The sequence below is a fragment of the Scardinius erythrophthalmus genome, assembly GCF_964197995.2.
Source record: "Scardinius erythrophthalmus genome assembly, chromosome: 20".
In the NCBI taxonomy this organism is placed as follows: domain Eukaryota; kingdom Metazoa; phylum Chordata; class Actinopteri; order Cypriniformes; family Leuciscidae; genus Scardinius; species Scardinius erythrophthalmus.
This window is the reverse complement of record NC_138240.1, coordinates 32,321,383-32,337,257: the sequence shown is the minus strand read 5'-3', so window position 1 is coordinate 32,337,257 and position 15,875 is coordinate 32,321,383. Positions and strand designations below refer to the sequence as shown.

General features: G+C 39.1%; 1 protein-coding gene across 1 annotated transcript in view; it reads left to right on the top strand.

Annotated features, from left to right (window-relative positions):
- Positions 1 to 13,346, top strand: part of antxr1a (ANTXR cell adhesion molecule 1a) — a 65,930-nt gene extending 52,584 nt beyond the window's left edge. Inside the window, exon 18 of the mRNA XM_081348252.1 lies at positions 12,791 to 13,346. Within this exon, the coding sequence (XP_081204378.1) occupies positions 12,791 to 13,207 (417 nt within the window). The 3' untranslated portion in view covers positions 13,208 to 13,346. The remainder of the gene's footprint in view (positions 1 to 12,790) is intronic.
- Positions 13,347 to 15,875: the final 2,529 nt, after the last annotated feature.

The following is a 15,875-nucleotide window of genomic DNA, read 5'->3' as shown; positions in this document are numbered from 1 at the left end:
CACGGGTATATAATGAGCAGAAGGTGCGATTGCACTTCAGCTTTTTGCTTCGGAGCAAGCACTTCGATGCTCTCTTCAAACCTGACAAATCAGCTTTGTGAAACTTCAAGCCTCTTCAGGACCTCTCCATTTTGGTGCGGGTGTTACAGCACAGCAGCGCGTGCAGTCTTTTCCCTCTCTCTTTGTTTTCTGTTTTTTGTTTTGTCTAAGAGCAAACAAGCTGTTTCCACAGCTGGTAGGTGTGCAGGTGTGAGCGCTCAAAGGCTGTTTTCACAGCTGGTACCAGCGAGAAAGAGACAGACAGGTGCACATTCCTGACTGTGTTCGTGGTGACCATTCCCCTGCGTGCTTCAGCACCAGCGAGAGCAGTCCCTAAAAGAGCTTACACAGATAGAACGCGTCTTTTTAAAGATGACTTTCTAACTGTGTGTTTCTGGATATGGTCGTTACCTGGGGTCACGGGATAGTCACGATCGCTGCCTCGTGTGTCTGGCCCTCGAACACGCTGAGGCAGCTTTTGTGGATGAGTCATGTACCCATTGTGGAAAGTTGACCATCGCGTAGCTGCGGTCGAGACTCTCATTTCTGCAAAGGGGCGGAGTCCCTGCACCTCTGCCTCGATCCAACCCTCCCCAGAGGGTTGCTTCGGACAGTAGCGCCTCCACAAGCTACCGTTCAAAATGCTCACGCAGAAACGCATTTTCGAATGCATCCGTCCCCAAGATTGGTTTGCAGCGATCAACCTGAAGGACGCGTACTTTCATGTCTCGAACAGGCACAGGCCGTTTCTGCGCTTTGCGTTCGAGGGTCGAGCACATCAGTACAAGGTCCTGCCCTTCGGGCTGTCCCTGTCTCCCTGTGTCTTCACAAAAGTCACGGAGGGGGCCCTTGTTCCCATGAGAGAACAGGGCGTTCGTATCCTCAACTATCTTGACAACTGGCTCATACTAGCACACTCTCGAGATCAGTTATGTGAACAAAGGGACCTCGTGCTCAGGCACCTCAGCCAGTTGGGTCTTCAGGTCAACTGGGAGAAGAGCAAACTCGCCCCCGTGCAGAGGATCTCTTTTCTTGGTATGGAGTTAGATTCGGTCGCACAGACAGCGCACCTCACAGAGGAGCGTGCTCAGTCGGTGCTGAACTGCTTGAACACATTCAAAGGTAGGACGGCGTTCCCACTAAAAAATTCTTTCGGAGTCTCCTGGGGCATATGGCAATGGCAGCAGCGTTTACCCCGCTTGGACTGCTCCATATGAGACCGCTTCAGCACTGGCTTCACGGCTGAGTCCCGAGATGGGCGTGGCATCACGGCACTCACCGGGTGGCAATAACACCGGGTGCCTCCAGACCTTCAGCCCGTTGTCAGACCCCTCGTTCCTGTGGGCAGGTGTCCCCTTGGAACAGGTGTCCAGGCATGTTGTGGTATTCACAGATGCCTCTGCCACCGGCTGGGGTGCCACGTACAACGGGCATGTAGTGTCAGGGGTGTGGACGGGCCCCCAACTGCACTGGCACATCAACTGCCTCGCAAATATGCGTTCCCCCCCAGTGAGCCTACTTGCACAGACCCTCTGCAAAGTCAGGGAGGACGAAGAGCAGGTCCTCCTGGTGGCTCCCTATTGCCCCACCCAGACTTGGTTCCCAGAACTCATGCTCCTCGTGACAGTCCCTCCCTGGCCCATTCCTCTGTGGAAGGACCTTCTGACTCAGAGACCGGGCACCCTATGGCACCCGCGTCCGGACCTCTGGAAACTCCATGTCTAGTCCCTGGATGGGACGTGGAGGTTCTAGGTGACTTACCCCCAGAGGTACTTAACACCATCACTTCTGCACAGGCGCCGTCCACGAGACGTGTGTACACCCTGAAGTGGAACCTGTTCATCGAGTGGTGTTCTTCTCACTGACGTGTATATTCTCCATGGCTGCTCCTAATGGAAGCCTGTATCTTTCCTTTGGGCTAAGTCACCCACTATTCATATGTAGTACAACCTTCAGGCTAGTCCATATGTATTTCCCACATAACTCTTTGAAAAAGTGGCTTCCGCAGCGTTCTCCTTCCTAAACAGAAAGGGCACGCTTTCCCAGAGTTATCCAATAGCCTCACTGTATGGGTTATCACGGAACAACAGTGACAGATACACTCTGTGTAAGCTTCCTCCTATCGTCCTTCCAGGCAAGAAGGGGTAGAGGCTTGCACAGTGCGCTGGATGGGGTGCAGCAGCTGTGGCCCTTTGGTAGGGATTCCTATATTCCTATTCACTCGAAGTAGATTGGCCTGTCTAGCGAGATTCCTATTCGTCGGTCTCGACAAGGCGTCTCCGTTCCCTCCTTCAGGGATCGAGAGTTACCATATGTAACCGAGACGTTTCCAACAAAAAAAAATAATCAATCAGCAAAACTATTGTTAACTTTTATAAAAAATATAAAATTTATTTCAAATCAGCCTATTAGAATGATTTCTGAAGGATCATGTGATCATAAAAATTGTATTACCGACCCCAAACCTTTGAATGGAATGGAACCACATTGCAACAGCCTAGCAGCCCAGCAACCTTGGCAGCAACTTTTGCATATGCAACCATGACTCACAATTTCTTCACAAAGTTAGAAAATCCAAGTACATCAAATCTAGATTGTATGAAAAAGATAAATCACATTGAACAGTGCACTACCAATAACTTGACGGCTCCTGCAAGCCTGTAATATGTGCTGCTAAACCAGGCTTTCATTTTCTCTGCTACGAAACATGTGCAACTTTATTTTACCAAAGTAAAAAGATGGGGTCCAATGTCAACAGAACCGTTTGGACTTAACAGCATGTGCAGAGGGTGTTGTCATTTATAAATGTGAAGCACAGTGCAAAACTCAACACCCACACCCTAATTATCTCTGAGGAGCTTGCTTAGTAGCTCTACATGCCATATCCCCACTGTGAGTCACATTTGACTTCAACTTTGGACCTAATCCTCTTAAAGAGATGTTTCACAAAATCACCAACAAATCACTTCCTCACTGTCTATTGCTATGTATCTGTATCTGTATCTGTATCTGTATCTGTATCCATGTATCTGTATCTGCAGGAAAGATGGAGTTGATCAGATGTTTGCTGAGCGATGTCGAGAATTTGTGCTTGCATCATAGAATGATTTTTATTAAAAGGACATGCACAGTGATACTCAACACAACTGACTACTCAACAAAGCAATCAGATTTCAAGAAGGAAGCTTAAAAGAGATATGGGCCTAAAAGATCCAACAGAACACCAGAATGAATAGAGTCTAGACTTGTATATCATGAAAATTGTACAACTGCTTTACAAGAGGACAGCCAAACATAGTACTGTGATTAACACCATCAGGGAGGTGACACCCTCAGAGATTATAGAGTGTGATGACATCACAGTATGAGGTTGAAAACATCACCATTTCACCACAATGGATGAAGCCACTTGGACGCATGCCGATACCTAATGGAAAAACACATCCAGATGCTCCAAAACGAAACAGTAAAAGATATTCAGTGATGATCTGGATGACTGAGTGTTCACAAGTCTAGCATATGTAAAATTACGTGATCATCAAAATTAAACAGCATATAATTCAAAACTGCCAAATGTCGACCCAGGACGAGCTGTAGAAGCTTAAGTGAAGCTTAAGGAGTGTTGATGGACTCGATGTACTCCATCTTTGTTTTGATCATCATTCTGAATCCCATCCAGATGTAGTCTTTGACAAAAATGAGATTTTCTCAGCTTTTTTCTAAAAATGTTGCTTTTTTAAAAATAAAACTTACCCACATTCAAGTGTTGATAAAAAAAAGTAATGCATAAGGCATGCATGCATTTTAAATCAGAGGCTCTGTTCTTTCTATTGATATATTGCATATTCAGATATTCATACAACAAATTAATCTGGGGGCCATAAAACTTTTGTGAAAATGCTGGTGGTGACTGGCAACTCTTTTCAAAAACACTGGCGGGGAAAGAGTTAATTACCTAGACTCTGGCGGCCTGTCACAGTCTAATCCAGGGGTGTCCAGTCCAATCCACGTGTACCAGATGTGGGCCGGATCTGGGCCGACACTGTGTTGCTGTCTGGGTGTACACTTCTCATAATAACATTATTGAAACATGTTTGTAAACCTGTTTTCACAGAAACTTCAGTTTTTCACCAAAATAAAAGATTGAGGAAGCAACTGCAAGTGAAGAAATTAAGACCAAAGTGTTGTAATATACTGTAGTGTAAAGTATTATGAAACATTCATTTTTCATTTACAGTTATTTTACAGTTCAGTTCTATTAAAATAGTAGGCCTACTAAAGCACAAAAAAAAGTGTTTGCAGAGATTTAGGAAACATGCTAAGTTCACATACTTGTTTCTCTAAATACCAATGCTACAGCCAGTTATTCTACTTTGAAATGCGCGTTCCGTGTCGGAATGTCTGTTTTAGTTTTGATCTGTGTGATCCCACTCACTGCCAATTTAACCAATCGTATTTTGACACCTCAGGGTTGGCAGTTGGCACAATTAAAAACACAGCGTTTTGTAGCTATGGAATCATAAATCAACTCATCAATTTACAATATAAGCCTTCCATTGTCAATTGCGCTCGTTCTTGTTGCGTGTCCTCAATCTGGCAACCGTGTGAGTGTCGAGTCTGAGGAGGAGGGAAGGGGGAAACAACTCCAATATTTTGAATTTGGACTTCAGTACCCATTTCAACCACTAGCTGTCAATATTACATACTGCACCTTTAAAATCCAGGTACAAGTCAATGCAAAGGCTTTTTACTCTGTTCAATTTGGACACTGAAAACAATTTGGAGCTCTTAGTTTTCAACTCTCAAAGTTCACCAGACTGATGCATTTAACTTTAAAATATACAAAAAATTTCCCCTCTAGAGGGACCAATGTCCAACCCCCATAGTCTCGCAAAATCCTGTGGGAAGCACTGCTTTGATACCATAGTACTGTATGATTACCATAATATTTAGAATATGCTATTTGAATATGAAAGAATATGGCATAACTTCAAAGAAGACCTTGGTGTTACTATTGGTACATATCTCCAAAAAACAATAACTGTCTGAACACTTGGTGTTCCCATGGCATTATGTCCAAAAAATGAATAATATGTAGCTTAAATCCCTAAAATGCTAAATGTTGTTAGAGTTGCAATTATGTGTTTGATAAATGATATTTGCTAGGTTTGTGTTTTTGGTGCAGTGGTAGTTAAATTGATGCTAAAAGCGCATATGCAGAACATTACACCGCATAAACAGCTGTGAGCTGTTAAGCAAACACAGACAGTTATGGTGCCGGATAGGGATGTTGTTGTCTGGCAAACTCATCGGAAGATTTCAGTATCTGAAGCCAGCTTTAAAATATGCTGCTTATATAATGGGGCACAGGAGACAGAGGGATTCTGAGCTAACTTTTTAATGGGCTTTGCAAGCTATTGTAATCTTTCATTTAAGTAAGCATTCACTTCACCCACCTCACCTAAACACTTGTTTTCGCATCATGACTGATTCCTTTAAAAACCATATGTTCTTTTATCATATATCCATATTAACAAAATTACTGATGAAAATGTTTGGTTGATGACGATTAGCGAAGACATAATGAAAAATATGCATCATGAAGTGAGAGATCAAAATTACAATTTCAGTCAATGACTGAATTGATAGTGATGTTAATTTGCATGCAATGTCTGCATTTTTAGCACCCAATATCTAAAACAATTATGCAAATTGAGTAACATCGCAAACGCACCCACAAAACCTGTACTGAACACAATTTGTAAGGTGCAGTTTCCCAGCATGCAGTGCTAGAATTCGGCAGCAATCTGACACACTCCAGAAGCACGATTTGATATACTTGTATATGCACACAGGTTTTTTATGCAGAAAATATTGTATGTAAAAGTTGCACGCTATATGCTTTAGCTAACATTAACAATAAGCAATGTTACGGTATTTTTTAATATTTGTTAACGTTAGTTAATAAAAATATTTAATTGTTAGTTAATGGTAGCTCAGTTCCATTAAATAATATTAACAGATACTATTGTTTATTTGAATAATGTATTAGTAAATGTTGAAATTAACATGGATGAAGCTAAGATTAATAAATGCGAATACACTATTTTAAGGTGTCCTTGTTTCAGTCTAATTATGCATTTAGAGAGCATTTAGTTTAATATTAACAACGTACTTTCTATAGGGTTAGGATTAGGGTTTGGTTTAGTTGCATGTAATTATACATAATTTACTGTTATTACTACAGTAACATGTAACGCGCAACAAAGACACTGTAAAATCGAGTGTTATCATGAATGCTTTAGAAGTATTTTTAATTGTTAGTTCATGTTAACATATGTACCCAGTAAATTTAGCCACTTACCAAAAAAATGCATAGTCAGCACTCTAGGGGATGTGTGTCAGTTGATGGATATGCATTGGGATTTTTTGCAGTGGTGGGTCTGATTCAGATACTTGACATTATCATGATGTGAGTTCAGTGGTTGTGTCTTTTGGGTAACATAGCAACTGTGGTCATACATGTCTGCTGAGCTTTGATTGGATCAAGACATCTGTCATTTTCAAAAAAGAAAACAAAAACAAAATGGAAAATTAACCCGTTTTAATGTAAGTTGCAGCCAAATGCTTCTGTCCAGTGGTCAAGTTGATGCTATATACAAAATCATCGAACAACATGGATCTGTTGCTAATTAGAAGCAGACGATATTTTATTGAGCCGTCCAATGATTCATGATATCTTCTATATAATGTTCTCTGAGGTCTACTTATAATGTTATCAAGACTGTTATCAAAACATCCTAATTTAGAAGCTATTTTCTATCCTATTTTTGACCCTCTCTTTTGATCAATCTCTTTTGATGGGTGTGTCTCATTCAAGACTAAACGTCCACTGCTATGATTGGGTAACAGTTTTGCATATTAAAATAATTTTCAATGTAGTTGAAACATTTGCCAACAATGTGAAACATTTATGCATTACATGTAGTCATTACTGCATCATTCTTTTATTTTCTCTCCGGCATCAAACTTTGTCTTGTTTAAAATGAATTCGCAGTAAAATGTAGCGAACAAATGAACAGGATCCTACTGATGTGATCTGTTAAATTCTTATGTCAGATGTTGTCTTGTACAAAATAAAAATATGCAAGTTCTGCTTACTTAAACTTAAAAAAAATTGATGAACAACTCAATTTTTTTTGAGTTTTGCCAACTTATTTGGTGGAAATGCGACTTGGTGGCTTTGTTTGGAACTATTTTCATTGGCGAAATAGAGCAAAAATTAGACAAGGGTCTTAAAAATATAAATCACTTAATATGAACTTGTTTATTGAATTGTTGTATAAATCAGCATCACATCTGCAATTGTTCTGATATTGAGGAATATCAGCCATGCTCATAGTCATTTTTGCTTCAGGTCCCCGCTAATTTATGATCCTGTTTTTGATAATCCAAATGTAATATTTTCAGTTAATTTACCGGCAAAGAAACAATAGCAGCCCAACACACAACTTTTTCACAGTTGCTCTGTTGACTGAAGGCAGGAAAACCATCCGATTGCAGTAAACTACTGCACTGTATAGATGCATTATGGAAGTTGTGTTTTTATATTCTGATTGTATTATACTACTATTAATGAGATTTGACCGGGTAACTCCCATCAGTCGCACACAGTCATTTTCAGTCGCAAGCGGTCGCAATGTAGAGCCCTTTCTTTCATAGCTACTTATTTAATTGATTAGTCCCATCTTCCCCTTGTTTTATCCCTCATTTATCCTATGTATTTAAATTTTGTTTGGTTCTGTTCTTTATTTGTTCTCTATGGAAGCTTGTTTCCTCCACAGAATAAAACTTTTTAAAAGATAATTGCGACTTTTCATCTCACAATTGCGAGTTTACATTGAAATAAAGTCAGAATTGCGAGATATAAAGTCAGAATTGCGTGTTATAAAGTCAGAGTTGCGAGATAAAAACTCGCAATTGTGAGTTATTAAGTCCAAATATAAGGGAAAAAACACTGAAAAAAGTCAGAATTGCAAGATATAGCCTAAACATGCAATTCAGAGAAAAGTCAGAATTGCGAGTTTATTTCTCACAATTGCGAGTTTATATCTCACAATTCTGACTTTTTAACACGCAATTGCGAAGATCTACTCGTAAACTTTTGTGGCGGAAACAAGCTTCTATGGTGCTGGTTTGCATACCCTTTCGTGTTTCATGATTTTTTGTTCTGTTTCATAAAGTACGAATAGATTCCCGCCTCATCTCTCCTCGGTCCAACCAGCCCTGACGATAATATGAAGTGTGACAGTTGTATTAACATAGTGAACATACATCATAAAGTGTTCCAAACATATTATACATGGTTTGAAAGTGTGGCTCAAGAGATTAATTCAATCAGACCATCCAGCATTAACTGAAAATACAATAACACAATTTAAGTTTTGTTCTTTGTAAACTCTTTGATGAAAGTAGTCTGAAAGTTAACGATACAATCTTGCTTCAGTCTGTTAATGCACCATGGTATACTGTACTGTACTGTATGTCATTTCAGATGTGGCATCTGCGCCACCATTGCAGTGTAAAGATGTATGCATATAATAACATAAAATGTAATTATCCTGTTGGCTGCACATATGCCTAACATGTGCACTGGTTAAATAACATCAGTACTTCCTTTTCAACAGGAAGGTCTCGTTATGTTTTTGATTTGTTGAGTGATCATTTTTCTATTCACTCAAATGGTGTCAGTAAGGGCAGTTTAAGCAGAGCAGATGACAAAAGTCTGGGAAGGAAGACCTGACATTAACAGAGGAAGGCATGTAGGCATGTTGTTATTTAGCAAAAAACTAGGGTCTGGCGACTGTAAAATTAAAAAGAAACTACAGCTGGCTGCTGTCCCGCGCTACTTCTGAGAGAGACAGCGTGGAGACAGAGAGAAACTCTGCAGATGAACGTTCTGAAATGAAGGCAACAGTGTTCAGATGGAGTATAGAGGGCTGCTTCTCATCTGGTTTTGCTTCAGGACCTAGATTTCAGAGTGCAATGCCAATGTGCAATGCCAAAACTGGTTTGCATACAAAAGTAATCAAAAATCTCCTTAAAAGTCTAAACTACAATCTACTAAAATCATAAAGGACTGCGAAAGCAAAACAATATGCAAAATTTTAATAAAAAGACTATTTTGGTCTATAAATGTGTGTTAAATTTCAATTCAGTGCACAAAACACAATTCTTGAAAATACTGATAATTGAACAGAACCATAAAAAAAGATATACTTTTTTAAGAGTTGACAAGTTGCCAATTTATTATAACTATGACACTTATATTGTTTTAATAAGTGTGCTGAAAGTTTGTCTGGTTGTCTACTTACTGGGGGCAAACTCCTCAAGATGGGTGGTGCCCATGACATATACTAATGTGCCACAAACAGGACTTTAATATCACCAACCATTCCCATGTTATTAAGGTGTATCCATATAAATGGCCCACCCTGTATATACAGGCAAGCAAATGAGCCCACAATATAAAGGCATCACACTAAATTGCACAGAATATGAACGTAACTCACAAAGTTTCACGTTAAGCGTTTTCCCATAGAAACCCATTATAAAGAAAACACTTAAATGGTTATTTCACCCAAAATTGGAAATTATGACATTGATTTCTCATCCTCATGTTGTTCCAAACCTGTAAGACCTTCGTTCATCTTCGGAACACAAATGAAGATATTTTTGATGTAAACCGAGAGATTTCTGAACCAGCCATAGGCAGCAACTTTCAAGGCCCAGAAAGGTATAAGACATCGTTAAAATAGTCTGTGTCTCCAGTGGTTCAACCTTAATGTTATGACGCGACAAAAATAAGAAGTAAGAAGTGAGGCGGCGTTCTTACGTAGAACCCAGAAGCGCTGCACTGTTTACACTAAAGTCAACAGCGTAGGAGAATGACTGAAGAGAAGAAATTGTTGAATCAAGTCCTTATTTTTGCGGGTTTTTTGTGCACAAAAATTATTTTTGTCGCTTCATAACATTAAGGTTGAACCACTGGAGAGACAGACTATTTTAACGATGTTGTTACGACCTTTCTGGGCCTTGAAAGTTCACTATAACTTTCAATGACGCTGCTGCCTATGGCTGGTTCAGAAACCTCTCGGATTTCATCGAAAATTGTGTTCTGAAGATGAATGAAAGTCTTTTGGAACGACGTGAGGGTGAGTAATTAATGACAGAACTTTCATTTTTGGGTGAGCTAATCCATTAATGTGAAACTTTGTGAGTTATGTTCATATTCTGCTTCATCTGCTTGCCTATATTAGGTTTTATTAATAAGGTGTATACTGAATTTGGTCTTTTAATATATCAATGTCTTGTTACATTAGAACTTAGTACAAACCTGGTAAAAATAACTGGCAGGCAGCAGAAGAAAGCTTTGTTTTGTCCTCTAAGTGGGCGTTCATAGAGGATTTATGGCACGTGAAAACTAGTGCTATACATACCAAATGCTTTCAGTCTTTGATGTGCTTAATTACAGTATATAGTACATACCATAAGCTCTTAACTGCATGAACAGTGTGTGTGTGTGTTTATGTGTGTGTGCCTTTATGGGGCCAGCGGGGGACTTCTTCATTAGTTGACAGGAAATTGGGACAGAGTGCACTAATTTTCCATAAGCGTTTCTAGTAAACCATCAACAACTAGCTTTTTCCTCTGTTTATCATTAAAACTGGTCTGGCATTTATAACTTCCCTACAGCAGACAAAAAAAAGAGGAGAAAGACGCTTCTCACCACTTTACTCTACCTCAGAGTGTGTGTGTTAGTCATGTTGACGGTAAAGTCCATCATTGCAGACATGCATTTGGAGACTTGAGATGAATGTCCCTGGCTTATTCACTTCATCTGAAGTGAAATCAAATAATGTAATACATTTCTCTTTTGCCACGTTGTCCTACACGATGGCATCAAAACAAGCTTTTTACGATCGTCTTCTGAGGCTGCAAAATGACAAATTCAATGGAAGGCGTTTTGCCAGTCAGTGCTATGGTTATTTTGAGATCTCTGACGTTCAACAACACAAAGCCGTAGTGTTTTCAGCATGAGGGAAGCAACATGCCTGTTTATTATTTGTGCCACATTTTGTAATGAAATATCAATGACCTGATTTACTAATTCCCAGCAAAATTTTACTCAAATCGGTTTAGTTTTTTGCAACACTTTAGTTTAGGATCCAATCTCACTATTAACTAGTTGCTTATTAGCATGCATATCACTAGGATATTGGCTTTTTATTAATACTTATAAAGCACATATTAATGCCTTATTCTGCATGATCATATATCCCTTATTCCAACCAATACCTGAACTTAACAATTACCTTACTTATTATTAATAAACAGTAATTAGGAGTTTATTGAGGCAAAAGTCGAAGTTAATAGTTATTTGATAGTGAGAATTGGACCCTAAAGTGTGACTTTTTTACAAACCCATCTAAGGGTTTACAGCCATAATTGGCCTGAAATCCAAGTAAACAGAATTTGTTTTGGAATGTGTCTCGGTCTAAATAGTCATATTGGATCTCAAGCTTGAGATACGTCATGATACGCAAAATCTAATTTGCCAATGTTCTGTCCTCTCTATCCACATGCTACTTTGTGTATTGTATGGAAAAATCTCTTTGCATTGTGCTGATGCTTACACACTGTTACTATAGCAACCCATGCAGATCACTTCATATTGACAACACTGTCTGAAGAAACAGATCCAGTTTCATTACTTTCAAAATGACGGTGAGGCAGTGAGTCCTTAAAACCAAATTGGAAAACTGCTTCGTGCAGGGTGGACAAAGCCATAGAGAATCCAAAAATAATTTCCACCACATAGCAATGCCCTGGAAACTTCCCAGAGCACCGTAGCAACTGCATGTTCTAAAACCCCACAAGAACATGTGAACCCCACTTAGCAACGCCCTGGCAACTACTCAGAGCACCCTAGCAACTGCATATGCTAAAACCCCACAAGAATATGTTAACCCTGCTTAGCAATGCCCTGGCAACTACCCAGAGCACCCTAGCAACTGCAAATGCTAAAACCCCACAAGAACATGTGAACCCAGCTTAGCAACGCCCTGGCAACTACTCAGAGCACCCTGGCAACTGCATATGCTAAAACCCCACAATAGCATGTTAACCCCGCTTAGCAACGCCCTGGCAACTACCGAGAGATCCATAGCAACTTCATATGCTAAAACCCCATAAAAACATGTTAACCCTGCTTAGCAACACCCTAGCAACTACCTAAAGATCCCTAGCAAACTGCATATGCAAACAAAAAACAAGAACATGTTAACACTGCATTGCAATGCCCTGGCAACCACATAGCAACCGCATAGCAAGTACTAAAAACTGTTTAGAACATTTTAGTACCGAATAGCAATGCCCTGGTAAGCACTGACAACACCTTAACAACACTCAAAACATGTTATTCACTGTATAACTACGCTTTGACAACCACTCAGAACACCCAAGCAACCGCATAACAAAATATGTGCCGCATATTAATGCCCTGGCAACCTCCATGAACATCGTAACATCCTCTACATAGCAACACCCTGACAATCACCCAAAACATGTAAGCTGCTTCATAGCAACACCCTGACAACAGGAAAAACCAAACCACAACACATTTTCTTCAGAAAAATGTTACGTTTAAATTCTAAAAGACTTTTTTTTTTCTCCTATCTTTCTCTCTCAGGGTCGCTGTATGAACTTCACCCGCGTCAAGTCTAATCCTCCTCCACGGTATCCATCCTACAACCACCATTCTTCACCCATCTACACCCCCACACGGACCCTCAACCCACCCCCTCCTCAGGGCCAGCTGCCCCCTCCTCCATGCAGTCCACCGGACTCCCTATCCTCCAGTTTTCCTCCGGTGCCTTCCACCCCTCCTCCTCACACCATCAACCCATCTCCACCCATTACTCCTCCTCCATCCTATTCTCCACCCCCCGTCTGGTCTTCATTCCCTACCACAATTTTCTTTTCTCCACCCAACTCTCTGCCCTCTCTTCCGCCATCACCTACTTCTTCCCTGCCCCCACCCCCTCAAGCCCCGCCTCTAGGCAGAGCTCCTCCTCCAGATCGTCCACCTCCACGGCCCTGTGTTTAATGTGAGTGGACTACTATGAGGGCCAAAAGATGAAGACTGGAAGCAAACAGGAAATATACATTTTCCACACACTCCTCAAGATTCCGTTGCTGTGTGGCCTAACACAATAAAATATGGCTCACCTGTGGCATCAAGGGCATTTGCTCCTGTGAAAAGAACAATGAAATGGAGCACAATCCTACATGAAACTCTAAAGGGAGCAACACAAAGAATCACACACTAGGCATTGCCAAGAAACAGAAAATTCACGTACGAAGCTCCTGTTTCTCAGCAAGAGTGATTTGTGAGTTTAACCAAACTTTGAGAATGGAAGTGGCTGGTTCCATTAATGGATTCATGGATGTTTCACAATTGCATGCACATGAGATCATCTCATAAAGGAGGTTTCCACAAATGAGGAAAGCTGAAACAAAGTAACCTTTCAGGAGCTTTCTTGTTCAGAACAGTTGAGAAAATATATGCACGTTTTTAACTAGTGTCACTATATACAGGTCGACTCATTCGCTAAAAATTACGAGGATTATGTGTACTTTAACACACAGGACAACTTTGCACAAAAACATAAGCCAGATTCACAATAGGTGCGATACTATGCACACGGATTGTTTTTTAAACTTCCAATGTTAATGATTTGAAGTTTTCTAAATGAAAGACTGCATGCCCCAACTGTAATTTGCATAGACACGCCCATCTCCTTATAAGGGTTTTATGTACGATGTACAGTACCAGTCAAAAGTTTGGAAACATTACTATTTTTAATGTTTTTGAAAGAAGTCTCTTATGCTCATCTAGCCTGCAGTAAAAAAAAAAAACAGTAATATTATGAAATATTATTACAATTTAAAATAATGGTTCTCTTTTTTAATATATTTTAAAATGTAATTTTTTTTTTGTGATGCAAAGCTGAATTTTAATCAGCAAGTACTCCTGTCTTTGGTGTCTTATGATCCTTCAGAAATCATTTCAGTACTTTCTGATGAAAATTCAGCTTTGCATCACAAAAATAAATTACATTTTAAAGTATATTAAAAAAGAGAACCATTATTTTAAATTGTAATAATATTTCATAATATTACTGTTTTTTTTGTGTTTTTTTTTTAACTGCAGGCTTGATGAGCATAAGCGAATTCTTTCAAAAACATTAAAAAAAGTAACGTTTCCAAACTTTTGACTGTAAGTGTACTGTAAGTGTGCAGCGTACATGTGACTTTAGTTGGTAAATGTAGAATCATTTTTAATGCCAACATATTCCTGATTTCTATGTGAAAATTTCCGTACACTGATTTTATATGCAATTATGCACATATCTAGATATGACCCATTGTGGCTGAATCATTCTTGATGTGTTTTTGTTCTAGCGATGGTGGGAATTATTTTTTTTTTTAAACGATTTCTTTCATACTAAATGCAGTTGCAAAATTCAACCATTTAAACATTTTTTTTTTGATGAAATGCTTTACCATAGGAAGGCAAAAAACTGTTGCTCATTCAGGTAATTGACATTTATTATTTTGTGCAATAGTGTTTTTAGTGGCTTTGATTGGGTTGGGGGTTGGGGGTTGGGGGTTGGGGGTTGGGGGTTGGGGGGGGGGCATGTTGCTTTTTGGTCTTTGAATTTATTAACAAAGTACCAGACCATGATGAATTAAAGGGATAGTTTACTCAAAAATGTCAATTCTGTCATAATTTTTGGGTGAACTATTGCCTTTAGGATGGTGTTGAAGAGAGTAAGACGTTTATGGGGACGGACTTGAAACATCGAAGAAAAATCTGAAATGTATGTAAACTATAAACAACATCACCTTACTTTTTGCACATGTCACAGTTGTAATGGTGTATGGGTACATCATTTAAAAAATAGTTCAAATTATCATACTTTACACATGCTGTATGTATAAATCTCTGTAGCCCTGTGTAGATTTTTTTTATACAAGGTTTTCTTTTTTTTGTGATTAATTTTTTATTTTTTAGTTGTTATTATTATTGTGGCATGATCGCAATTTTAAATAATGTAGAAGCAAAACATAAACATAAATATGACACATTTTCCCAGTAAGAGTTCTAAAGCCTCTGCGTTTTATCCACCATGAATAACCACAGGGGAAGATTAGCTTTTCGCATTGGAAATTATTTTTGCCAAAGAAACTATTTAGAACCCAGAGCCCAATGCATTTGATATATGAGTTTGTTTTTGTTTCATAATTACATGCTGTATATATTATTGTCATAATGCATCCCAGTGTCATTTTTCACAATCATTTGCTTCTGAAGAGTTCTTGTCATTTTCCGTTGTACTCCGAGTCTAAGTTATTGCGGTCCCACTATGATGCCAGTGTTGTTTATATAACTCCAAAACCCTGTTATGATGATGGTTTTATGAGTAATTAACATAAAAGAAATCACATATGTCCATGTTAAATCATATATGCTTTTCAAAGAAATCATGTAAATGAATCTTTCTCCAAACGACTTGGATCATGACTACATTATTTTTTTTTTTTTGTATTTTTTTTTTTTTTAGTTCTATTGTTTTGAAATAAAATGTTGTCATAAAAGTCACATACTGGTCCTCCTGTTTGCATGTGTTTCATGGATGGTGTGGCTGGAGTTTTCATCAAGAGAAGAATCGTTGCCTTAAAATCTTTTTGTTCAGTCCGGTTCTACAGTG